Genomic DNA, 13174 nt, shown 5'->3' with positions numbered 1-13174 from the left:
AATTTTAAATTAGAAAAAATAAAAATACAACCAGTGGTAGACAGACAACTTCCTTTTATTAACAAAAGATCTTGGATATAAGCCCACACTCTGCTTATGTAAGTTACCACAGGAAGCCTGAAACTTCCACATCATCCCTTATCTCTCATCTCCATGTAACTCTGGTCTCCCCTAATCAGACAGTCTTTTAACTGCATGCCCCAAACTTACATCTAAGAGCTTCTGCTAAGTCAACAAAATCCTCCACATTCTCAACCTTCTGCCTTCACCTCGTCCTAGCTGGCCCACTGTCGCTCTTTACAATACCCCACCATCATTCCTGATTATCCTCCTAATATGCTAACTTCTCAGTTCCTTGACCTCCTCTCTTCCAATCAGCTTGCCCCCCATCTCAGCCACCCACTCCTACAGGTGTACCTTCTAGAGCTGTGATGTCCAATATAGTAATCGCTAGCTAGATGTGGCTACTGAACACTTGAAATGTGGCCTGTGCCATGAGGTAAAATTATATTTTAGATATAATGCGTTAAATATATTAAAGGTAACTTCATTTGTTTCTTTTTTCTTTTCTAACGTGGGAACTAGGAAACTTTAATTACACATGTGGCTTGCTTTTCTATTAGACAGCATTGCTCTATAGTCTAGACCATGCTGGTAACAATCACACATCTTCCACCATCTTAACTTTGAGCATCCTACTGTCCAACCATGAATTCTCTTCTTTCTCAGGTTTAGTCTGATTCCAACAATTCTTTACCCGCTAGGATCTCCAAACAAGTAATCCAACCCCCCACGTTTGCCTTAGATCCTGTGGGCAATCACCCCTTCATTTGTCTGCTGTATTCATCCGGCAAAACCTTCCCCTGATTAAACTCTTTGCCTATTCCATACAGCCCTAGAGCAGATAAACATGGCTAAAAACCATACCAGTCTCACTGCAGTAGACCCTCACGCTGCCTGTAGTACTGCAATCCTATTATACCTCCACAATCCGTTCTTTCTTTCCCAGACAGCTCCTTCATTCCTCAAGCTTCCAAACCTCCTCTCGGTTCACTTTATATATTTCACTAAGAAAATAAGAACAATCAGAAAAGAACTCCAACACCCCCTGACCGCCACCACCACATCATCCTCTTATTACGGAGAACGAGGGGGCAAAGCTCCCACCTAAGCCAAATCCTCCACTTCTGCACTAGATCAAGAACACAAGGACACTGCTCAGCAATTCTTCCCCTTTCCCCTTAATCACTTTGCTCCTCTCACCAGAACCATCCCATTGGCAGAGACATGCTGTAATTTCCCTAATCTTAAAATATCTCTTGACCTCACGTTCCCTTCAAGCTGCTGCTGTCTCACATCTGTGCTCCCCTTTGGAGCAAAGCCACTAGAAAGTGCTGTCTACACTTGCTGTTGGTTCTTCCCATACTCCCATTCTCTTGAGTCTATGCCAACCAAGATTTTGTCCCCACCACTCCAAAGAACTCAAGGCCAACCACCTACCTTCACATTTTCAAACCTGTCAATTTTCAATCCCATGCTTACTCAGACTATTATCAGCACTTGACAAAACTGATCACCTTCTCCAGTGGTTTTCAGTTCTCTTCTTCCTCCCTCATTGACCACTCCTGCTCCACCTCTTTTGCTAGCTCCTTATCCTGGCTTGTGGGCTCAGTTCTTGAACCTAATTCGTTTTTGCAACACTCACTCACTGCTTAACGATCTATATCACTTAGTTCCATAACTTAAGCAACTATATGCTGACAGCTCTCTAGCTTAGGTCTTCTCCTTAAACTCCAAATTCATAGTTAACTGCCTACCCTCTACTTAGATACCTAATAGGCATTTCAATACAAATATAACATTTCCAAGCTGAAGTTCTTTATTTCAACCCCCATCGACTCCACTCAAAACAAAAATTCTATACTCCTTTTTTTTTTTTTTTTTTTTGAGACAGAGTCTCACTGTGTTGCCTGGGCTAGAGTGCCATGGCGTCATCCTAGCTCACAGCAACCTCAAACTCCTGGGCTCAAGTGATCCTACTGCTCGGCCTCCTGAATAGCTGGGACTACAGGCATGAGCCACCATGCCCGGCTAATTTTTTCTATATATTTTTAGTTGTCCGATTAATTTCTTTCTATTTTTAGTAGAGACGGGGTCTCGCTCTTGCTCAGGCTGGTCTTGAACTCCTGAGCTCAAACAATCTGCCCGCCTCGGCCTCCCAAAGTGCTAGGATTACAGGCGTGAGCCACCACGCCCGGCCTCTATACTCCTTTTGAAATCTTCCCTCTTCTAGCAAAAAGTACCCATTGGGCTCATGCCAAAAACATTACTCATCCTTTTCTCTACTCAGACCCCACATCTAATAAATCAAAAAACCTTGTTGGCTCTACCTTTAAGTAGTATCCCAAATCTGACTGCCTTTCACCACCCCCACCACTATTGCCCGCGTTCAAATTTTCCATCACTCTCACCAAGAATACTGTCATGGCCTCCTAATTAGTCTCCCTGCTTTCACTCCCCGCCTTAAGACTCCAAGTCAGATTACCTTTTTTTTTTTTTGAGACAGAGTCTTGCTCTGTCGCCTGGACTAGAGTGCAGTGTTGTCATCATAGCTCACTGTAACCTCAAACTCCTGGGCTCAAGCGATCCTCCTGCCTCAGCCTCCCAAGTAGCTGGCACTACAAGCATGTGCCACCACACCTGGCCAATTTTTCTATTTTGGGTAGAGACAGGGTCTCGCTCTTGCTCAGGCTGGTCTTGAACTTCTGACCTCCAGCAATCCTCCCACCTTGGCCTCCCAGAGTGCTAGGATTACAGGCAGGAGCCACCATGCCCGGCTCTAAGTTCTCTTCTTAAACTCCTCAATGGCTTCCCATCTCTCTGAACAAAGCCAAAGTCCTGCAAGGCCCCACATGATCTGATCCCTCTTGCCCAATCTTTGGGTTCATTTCCCACCCCTCCTGCACCCAAGGTAGCCTACTTCGTTACCCAAACATACCAAATGCATTAACTCTTCCAGTCCCTTCCTCCTGCTACTCCTTCTAAGACAATCTTCCTCAAACCACATGGAGAGCTCCCCTGCTTCACTAAAATTTCTCACAAAATCCTCCCCCTTAGAGAAGCTTTCCTTAGCCACTTTCTAAAACTGTATGCCTTGTTTCTATCACTTTACCTCCCTCAGTCTACGTTTTAATTCAATAAGCACTTACCATCAGATTTATTATATACTGGCTTGTCTACTGTCTCTCCAAACTAGAATATAAGCTTCTGAAGGACAAAGACAATGTTCTGTTCAATGCTGTATTCCAAACTCCTAAATGGTATCTGGTATACAGTAGGCAAGAAGCAAATTTTTGGTGTCACGAATTAATGTCATTTTATCACCTAAATATCCAAAGGTACCTATAATTCAAGAGTGATAATAAAAGGACTATACAAGTTAAGATACCCCAAATTTGTCATAATTTCTCACAATCCATGATTATGATGTCTTCTTCCTCCAAGGAAATTTTTATAACCTTCAGGGGAAGAAAGGAGGCAAAGTTCCAAACCTAGTTAATCTTCAACTACTCAAAACTGACTGCTTTGATTATCTACCCTTTCACCTCTTGCTCCCCTCCTGGGGGTGAGAGGATCAGATATTATGCTTCTTATGTTCTAGAAAGGACATTCTCAAATTCCATACCTCATCTCGTCTTCCACCATTAAAAGAAGAGCTAAAGAGTTTGCTGCTGCCGCCGCCCCTTTGAGGAGGCATCTTGTTAAAAGTTTTGCTTTTCTGTGAATTGGAGCGACGGGACTGGTTGCTAAAACTTTCATTTTTGGGGTAGGAAGGTTCACGTTTGCGATTGTAACGCTTGGATCCACTTGAGTTCTTTCCATCTGAAAACAAGAAACACAAAAGAATAAGGAGTGATACAATATAACTGGCCAATTGCTCTCCACCTCCCAGCAAAACTGTGTTTAACCAAGGGTAAATGGGCCCTCCCACCACCTCCAAGAAACTGGGGTTTGGGTCAGAGCAATAGTGATTTGAGCAAGAATGCGTTTTTCTTGAAATGATTAAGCCTAAGGGATCCCTCCCTCAGAACAAACCCAGTGTAGATCAAACCACACAGATTCTCAGTTCACAATGTCTCTTTTTCACAGAGCTTAACCACTAGGCCTTAGCATATATATTCAAAAGGCACAAAAGCAAACAGTGTTTACATATGTTCTAGAGGCCAAATAAAGTGACAGAACAAAAGACATTGAACTCTCAAAGCTTATCAGATCAACTTGAGTTCTAGTTCTTTTTTTTTTTTTTTTGAGACAAAGTCTCACTCTGTTGTGCAGGCTAGAGTACCATGGCATCAGCCTAGCTCACAGCAACCTCAAACTCCTGGGCTCAAGTGATCCTCTTGCCTCAGCCTCCCAAGTAGCTGAGACTACAGGCATGCACCACCACACGGCTAATTTTTTTCTATTCTTAGTAGAGATGGGGTCTTGCTCTTACTCTTGCTCAGGCTGGTCTCCAACTCCAGAGCTCAAGTGATCCTCCTGCCTCGGTCTCCCAGAGTGCTAGGATTATAGACGTGAGCCACCGTGCCTGGACGAGTTCTAGTCCCTTTAAAAAATATTTCCTGTTTTTCTCCAATCATACGACTACATGTTCAATTTTGAAAATGTAGAATTTAAAGTTGCCAGTACCCACTGAATACCAACCTATTAATAGTGCTTAATTTCCTTTTAATCTCTATTTTATATACTTGCCACACATCTTATATAAAACAAGCACAGAAGATGTATCTTCTACTTGTTACTCCATGAGCATTTTCATGTATGCCTAGTCTTCAAAAACATCATCAATGGCTGCACTATTGTTCACCATTCACTTAAAGAATAATATAACCAATCCCCTATTCTGTACATTTAAGTGGCTTCTAATTTTTTGCTAATTTAATAGTATTGATTATATAGATAATATATATGCATAGAGGCCTATATGATTAATTATGTCAAATTCTTAAAGTAGAATTAGATCAATTATGGTCATTAAGCCTTTTATATATTCTCGAGTTACTTTCTAGAACTGTTACACCAATTTATGCATATTCTAACAGCACTATAATAGAGAATGTCAGCTGGGCACAGTGGCTCACACCTGTAATCCTAGCACTCTGGGAGGCCAAGGCAGGAGGATCACTTGAGCTCAGGAGTTTGAGACCAGGCTGATTCCATGGCACTCTAGCCCAGGTGACAGATCAAGACTCTGTCTTCCAAAAAAAAAAAAAAAAAAAAAAAGTCTAGTTTACTACCCTTGCTAATATTGACATGAATAAAAGTTGTTCAATTGAAGGGTCAAAATGGTTCTCATTTTAAATTTGAATTTCTCTGATAACTATCAAACAAATACTTTTTCAGCTTCACCATTTATATTTTATGTAAACAGCCTACTTGGATTTTTGCTCCATTTTTTTTCTACTGGGGAGCTGACTTGCATGGATTTTTTTTGTCCCAAATTGAAGAACCCTAACTAGACACATTTACGCACTAAAGTCTACCAGCTTAAAAAAAAAAAGGGAAATAAAACCTGAGAACCATATACAACTAAAAAAACTAAAAATAAGAAAGGATACCCCAACAGTCTTTGTCCAAAAAAAAGATTCAGTTATCTTCTTATCCCTTTGCTCACTGCATGCTGTCCTACTGCAATATGGAAATCTGACCAAGTCAAGTCTGCATACTAATCTAAACGGTTTTAAAAATCAAAACTCAGAATGATAATTGGGAGACTTTTAATGAAGAAATTCATTGGGTTTAACCACAAAGATGGTTTACAAAGTTAAGGGATTCTAGCACAAACCCTAAAAACTACAAAGTTTGGCCCGACGCGGTGGCTCACGCCTGTAATCCTAGCTCTCTGGGAGGCCGAGGCGGGTGGATTGTTTGAGTCAGGAGTTCGAAACCAGCCTGAGCAAGAGCGAGACCCCGTCTCTACTAAAATTAGAAAGAAATTAATCGGACAACTAAAAATATATAGAAAAAATTAGCCAGACATGGTGGCGCATGCCTGTAGTCCCAGCTACTTGGGAGGCTGAGGCAGGAGGATTGCTTGAGCCCAGGAGTTTGAGGTTGCTGTGAGCTAGGATGATGCCACGGCACTCTAGCCGGGGCAACACAGTGAGACTCTGTCTCAAAAAAAAAAAAAAAAAAACTACAAAGTTGGATTCCCCCCCCAGATATAATCTTAATCTTTATGTTAAAACTATATAATCTATATAATTAATAGAAACATGTCTGGAAAGGAAATATACCAGGCTGTTAATGACAATTATCATTACCTTTAGGATATGGAGCTATTCAATCTTATCGTATTACAGTGTTTCTCAATCCTGCCAGTTCATTGGAATCACCCAAACAAACTTCTAAGGGATTCATATACTCAGATCTCACCCTCTATGATTCTGACTTAAGTAGACAAAATTATTGTTGTGTATACTTATTATCTGAGTAATTAAAGAAACTCTAAGTACTTAGAAGAAATTATTTCTAGACATGTAAGATCACCAACTCTTCTTACAACAGATTAAATAAGCTGAAGGTGAAGGAAAGCTTCAGAAAAAAGGAAATGCGAGTTAACAAATCAGAGTCCAAATTTTGAAAGCAATCACCTCACACTCACAGTTTATCAACCTCATGGGATAAATGTGAGAGGTGTCATCCTCTCCACACCTGACCGACTACAACCTGGAGTCAAGTTAATAGTCATGTGAAATGGCAGCAGTGTAAACAGAACAGATAGTCACAAAAACACGGCCAGGCTAGGTACACAGCAGTTACCCCTAAATCCCAGTCAGCGACAGTTAGAACTTAAGAACTAGACTTTTACCTACTACTTAAGTTAGCAACAGTTAACGTCAAACACGGCACCAGTATTAACAATTAGAATGTGAAGCTTCAGATCTTGTATAAATTTTGCCTTGCCCTCAATCCATGGTACTAGCTTATAAGATTTTAAGTAAATGGACAGTTCAGGGAATACAAAACTCCAGCTAACTCTTTACCAATGAAAACCACCTCAGCCACATTTTCCTGCGTAGCTCTGACTTCCTTAACCCCATTCCCTATCACCTCATGAGAACTCATGAGGTCTTCTGAGGATATGTATATAAAGAAAACACACATTCCCCAAACCTCACTATCCGAGACTGTCTCAGATGATCCTGGGACCCTAACTGTTTGACTCTAACTGTTGCTTTCAAGACCGGCGCCTCATGGTTTGCACAGATTTAGGTAAAGCCAGATTCTACAGTTCAAGGGCTTAAGAAAGTAAACCGACCCTCAGACAAAAAGCGCTGTCTTCATTTCTTCACTTATTACCACACCAGCAAGGAAATAGTTTCATAATGCTTACAGAACTGCTCTATGACGGACAATGAATGCTCACTTCTAAAACCAATTACAGGCCAAGCGCAGTGGCTCACGCCTGCAATCCTGCTACTTGGGAGGCTGAGGCAGGATGATCACTTGAGCCCTGGCGATGAGACTGCAGGGCAACCCCAGGGCAACAGAGCGAGACTCTCAAATAAATAAACAGATTACAAATGATCACATAATGATTCGCTAGTAACTGCTAAAAATCAACTCCCTCCTCTTGCCTTCCACTTACCTAAGGGTATGAAGTCAGATACCTCAAGTGAGAAACTGGCTCTTATCTCTAGACCCAGGCAACAGGCAGCCAAAGATTGAAGGGACTGTCAAGCCTGGGACCCAGAGATAATTCGGAGTACTAGAGTACTATTTTTGAGATGTTTTGTGGACAACTTGCCAGGTTATACATATGAATAGCTCAGGGATAAAATTCTTCCTCCTTTCTCTGATGGGAACAATGAGATGATCCACCTTAGATTCTGGAAAACAGATGAAAAGTCAAGCTCCTCAGAGAAACATTCTATGGTGAAGTTCTAAATCTCAGAGTGGTGGTTTTCAATCCTGGCTGCACATCAGAATCACTTGCACAAACTTTTAAAAATATAGATGCCCAGGACCCAAGGGCTCAATCTAGATTTAAAGAATCACAAAGAACTGCTAGGAAAGGGCCCCCACATCCCCATTTTTTAAAAAGGTCCTCAGGAGATTCTAAAGCACAGCCAGAGCTGAGAACAACTGCCAAGAACTACTGTCAAGACACATTCCAAAATGGATAAGACCATTCGTTAAATGGCTCAAATCCAGAACTCAGGATCCCAGAGTTAACAAATAAGAGACTTAAAAACTTAATCCAGAAGTCTCCGGTTGTTCCACATTTCCCTAACAGAAAGGTCTCTACCAAGTAACAGCAGGCATATCTCAGCCTCTTCACCCTTTACCAACTAAGGGTGGTAAATTTTTCACAGTTAAATTACTTGGCATCATCAACATTTCTAACTCTAGTTCTGACAGATGGCACAGCCTAGAGGTCAGAATACCAGCCAGGAAGTTTCTGCTGCTGATTCATGCTGTAATCACAAGCAAGTTGCTTACCCATCGTCCAGAGTGGTTGACAAGCACCTCTGGAGGGGCAACATATGGCCTTACTACTGACAACAGACTGAATCCAGCTGAAATTAGTAATTCTGAATGAAAGAAAGAGAGAGGTGGTATCAGGAACGATGCATATGCCAGTAAGTTACCTGCCTGCTAAGTGAATTTATTATACAAAGTGTACTTATAAATATTGCCTAGGACTTCATAAAAATTTACATGGATGAATCACTAACACTTCTAAGCCTCTGTTTTCTTGTCTGTAAAACAAGGCTAATACTCTACCATCCTTCCTCACAGATCATGAGGATTAAGAAAGCTATGTAAAATGCCTACCACAGCGGCTGGCACACAGTTGCTATGATTTGAAAGCCTTTTATCAAAAAATCCAAATCATTCTTGTCAAGAGCACCCACTAGACTTCCAAAAAAGCCATATAAACCAAGGACTCCAAAATTCTTTTAACTTTTCTAAGTGGTTTTACTGAAGGCTCCGAGTCACCTCAATTTTCAAAGCCACTAAAACGTCCAGGTCCATTTACATCTCAGACATTCTTCAAGGCAGATTACCATTAGTAACCTGGCTTCTGGTACCGGAATAACAGGAAGTGTCAGGACAGTGCTTCATACCACCAACCTCAAAATAACTGCTTCATAATACCTGACCTTCCCTTAACCTCCACGGCCAGTACCGTCCGCCCAGGGGGATGGGGCAAGAGCCTGGCTCCTGGCCAGGGTCCACTGTTTGCCCATAAACTGACTAGCCTTCTTTCTCGGGTCTTTTTACTTCATTTTCTCTTTCTAAATAAATGACTTTCCCCACTTGCTAACCCACCTCTCTCCTCTGGGCTATATTCATGGGATGTTCACCTTTGAATGTTCTGAGAACTTGCATCTTAGCCCTGCTGGAATGAAGCTGTGGAATATAACCAAGAGAAGGAATGTAAATGCCTGAAGCAATTAGCCAAGGCACAGAAACTGCGGTATGCTACTCTGGCCAGAGAGATCAAGAAAATCCCAGTAGCCAAATTCACCTATTTCCAGTGTACTAATGAAAAGCACATTTAAGGCAGCCACAGGAACAAAGACGCAAGTGTATCAATTATGTAGCTAGGAAGCAAATACCCATTTATGACACTGTTTAGAGAACAGAAGCCAGAGGGGTTTTTTGTCACGTGAGGTAGCAAATGGAGAAAAAAGGACTTAAATATTTAAATATTGAAAAACTTTTTTCCTAGACAAAAGATAAACAATGTCTTTTCACCTCACCCTTCCTCTGAAATTCAAGAGGTCCTTTCAACAATTTCCAGCACAATCAAGAAATACCGTAGAAACCTCTTTATAGAATTATGTGTCTGAGTCTACCCTTTTGTTACAGTAACCATCTCATCTTGAAGTCACTGTATCAAAGTTTCTGAACATCTGTCCTGGCAGCACTGGTCTTAGCTCTAACGTTAGAGCAGTATATACCACACTTCAGTTCAACTTTAAAAATTAGCCAATAACCAGAGTTTCCTAATCTTTTCATCCCCACCTACTCTGTGTTTTAATTTGTTCCCAAATACTAGTTTCTAAATGCAAGCAGTGCATTATAGTGATGAAGAGGTAAGTATTTAGCTACAAGTCCCTCCTTCCTTGCTAAGGGAGTATACTTAGCAGAAGCCAGAAAAGTAGGCACTGGGAAGAACAAACATGGTCAAGCTTTCTAACAAACATTAAACAAAAAAATAATGCTACCTGAGGGCACACTTGTGTATTCATAAAACCTAACGAAAGGTCTTTTACGTCAGTTTTTATTTCCTTCCTCAGAAGTTTTCAATTAAGAAGATAAACAAGTGTTTAAGCATTCTGAATGAACCCAACAATTAAAATTTATTCTATACACGTCTGTCCCGGAATGTTAACAATGACAAATATTTGCTTTGGTCAAACAACAGAATTCTGTATCATCCAGTTGGTAATCAGAGTTAGTTCTATCAATCAACATATTCAAAGTCAAGCACATAGGAGTAAAATGCCTTAAATACTTCAGATTTTTGTTGTTTTGTTTGGGTTGTTACAATCTTTCACCTACTGCTCACTAAGGAACAAACGTAAGGCATTTATTACAGCTAACTCACGACTTACGTTAGTGTCTTAAAGAGGAGCCCCAGAAAAATCGGAGTTGGAGAACCAAGTCCTGTACATCTGGGAATAGAGTGCAAAAGTAAACTTACTCACCAACTACTTTGAGAAATATTCAGACCGCTCTAAACTAGTTCCAACGCTGGCCAACAGGATTGGTTATCTTATCTTTACAGGGATCTATGATAAAGCTACCCATATGCAAAACCCCAAAATTAGTCTACATACTACTACTAACAGCCTCAGAGCCCACGCTACAACTGGTCTCCACCCGAGTTCCATAAGTAATCTCCCTAAGTCCCCGACATACCAAGTAAACACGTCTGCCATATCCGCCAGATAAACTCTGAACAAGTCAGTAAGTCTTACAGCTGTTTTTGTTTCAGTTAAGTCAGCCTTACAGTTGTTTAATCTTGAAAAGTTTTAAACAACTGGACCTCCACATTTAGGGACTCCAAGTATTTCCCTCTTTGCCACACAGCCCTACTTTCACTGAAAACACCTTCCTATTACTGCTAATATAACTGAAATACAAAAAGAGCAGAGATTTATACACAGACTTAATCTGGACTCTAGACTCCACCAACGCCTAACATCCCACCTTCTCAACTTGTTCCCTCTTTAAACATGAACAATTTCACCTCAATAGACAGGTAGTAGATAGGCTGGAATAGTGGTAACAGAAGGAAAAGCTCCACCCAGTACTTGGAGCATAGTAAGCTCTCAACTGAAGTAGCTATCACCATTATGTTCATAATTTGATATTAAGAGACATGATCATAGAAAATGAAAAAAATCTTCCCTGTTAAAGGATAATACTGTAGCCTAACACAAAAAAATAGGCACTATGTGGTTTTGGTGCATAATAGATGTCAGGTACTTAGTTCTTAGGCTGGAGTGCAGTGCTGTCAATGTAGCTCACTGCAACTTCGAACTCCTGGGCTCAAGCGATCCCCCCACCTCGGTCTCCCCAGTAGCTGCGACTACAAGCACATGACACCACGCCTGGCTAATTTTTCTATTGTTTGTAGAGACGAGGTCTCACTCTTGCTCAGGCTGGTCTAGAACTCCTGGGCTCAAGCACTCCTCCGGCCTCAGCCTCCCAGAGTGCTAGGATGACAGCTGTGAGCCTCCCCACCCGGCCCCGTTTCCTTTTTTTAAGTTTATTTAATTTTATTAGCTCCACCTGTACAGGTAAAGAAACTCTGGACACTCACTGAAGGTATGGCAAACTGTGGGGCCCAAAAGGACTGAATCCATTGTCTAAATTCTTAACCACTGCACCACACTGAACAAAGTCATTCAAAGATGAGTCCTCTTCAACAGTGGAATGGATCTGGGGCCCAGTTATTAAATCTGAGATTTGAGTTTGTGAAGTCCCTGGGCCCCACCCCCTCTGTTTAAACCTGAACACTATCCAGTGCTAATTCAACATTAAAGGGTAAAAGAACTTAATGGTTTTAGGAGCACAGACTGATGAGTCAGACAAACCAGGTCTTAAGGCCTGGGGTGAGGCACACACTAGCTGGGTGACCTTACCCTTTCTGAACCTCACTTTCCTCACCTGCAAAATGGGGATAAAAACAGCATCTATTTCTCGGAGCTGTTTTTGAGCATTAATGTAAATGACCCGCGTAAACCACGCATTACAGCGCTCATTAACTTAATTGTAAATAATGGGAGCCATGGAAAAGGAGAGGTAGGAACTATAGTAGAAAGCGTAGCTTGTCCTTGGGTAACCCAGCAGACTACAGAGCAAGGACTCCCCCTAGCCGAAGGGGGGGCAGTCGCCCCCAGCCTACTGCCGTGGGCCCGCCCCTTACCGCTCTTGGGTTTAGACTCGCCGGCTGGCCCCGCCGAGGCGGAGCGGGGCGGCTGTTGCCCTTTGCTGCTGCCCGAAGAGGCGGAGGAGCTGCTGGAGCCGCTGTTCTTGTCCATGTCGGAGGCGGTGGTGGCGGCGCTGGGGGAGCTCTGCGGCATCAACGGGGGCCTCGGCGGCGACGGCGGTCGGAGCGGAGCGGGCGCGGCGGGGACCCAGGCTCATGGCGTTCGGGGCCGGCGGGGGTCGGCGGCGGCAGCGGTTCTCGGCCTTCATGGCGACATTTTTCCTTGTTTCCTTCCTTGGCTTCTCAAACTGGGAGGAGAAGCGGCAGGCGGGGCTGTCGAGCCCAGCGGCGGCGGTGACCGAGAAGGAGGAGAAGGCCGGAGCTCTGGGGTCCGGGCCGGGCCTGGCGGGGCGGAGGCTGCGGGGGAAGGGGAAGCGAGGGAGGGTGCGCGAGCCCCGCCGGCCGGCCGGACACGCTCTCCCGCCGCGGGGCAAGGGAGAGGGCTGGCTGTCTTGGTGTCGGGGACAGGTGTCTCCGACACAGCGACCGACACTCGCCTCTAGGCCGAGGCTGAGCTGCTCCGGGAATGGCGACGAGTCGCCAAACAGCATCTCGAAGAACCCGGATGGAGTATATATAGTGGGGAGGTGGGAGTGAGGCACTCTGGGAAATGTAGTTTTTGTATACATCCGGGTCTACTAGGTTTCAGTCCCCAGGCCC

General features: G+C 43.0%; 1 protein-coding gene across 1 annotated transcript in view; it reads right to left on the bottom strand.

The window, feature by feature from the left end:
* RNF10 (ring finger protein 10) overlaps window positions 1-13106 on the bottom strand; it is a 31557-nt gene extending 18451 nt beyond the window's left edge. The window contains exons 1-2 of the mRNA XM_012650183.1: window positions 12452-13106; window positions 3686-3882 (exon numbers count right to left, since the gene is read on the bottom strand). Of these exons, the coding sequence (XP_012505637.1) occupies window positions 3686-3882; window positions 12452-12608 (354 nt within the window). The 5' untranslated portion in view covers window positions 12609-13106. The remainder of the gene's footprint in view (window positions 1-3685; window positions 3883-12451) is intronic.
* Between the last annotated feature and the right edge of the window lie 68 nt (window positions 13107-13174).

The sequence above is a fragment of the Propithecus coquereli genome, unplaced genomic scaffold (assembly GCF_000956105.1).
Source record: "Propithecus coquereli isolate 6110/MARCELLA unplaced genomic scaffold, Pcoq_1.0 Scaffold314, whole genome shotgun sequence".
Lineage (NCBI taxonomy): Eukaryota > Metazoa > Chordata > Mammalia > Primates > Indriidae > Propithecus > Propithecus coquereli.
This window is presented reverse-complemented; position numbering and strand designations above follow the sequence as displayed.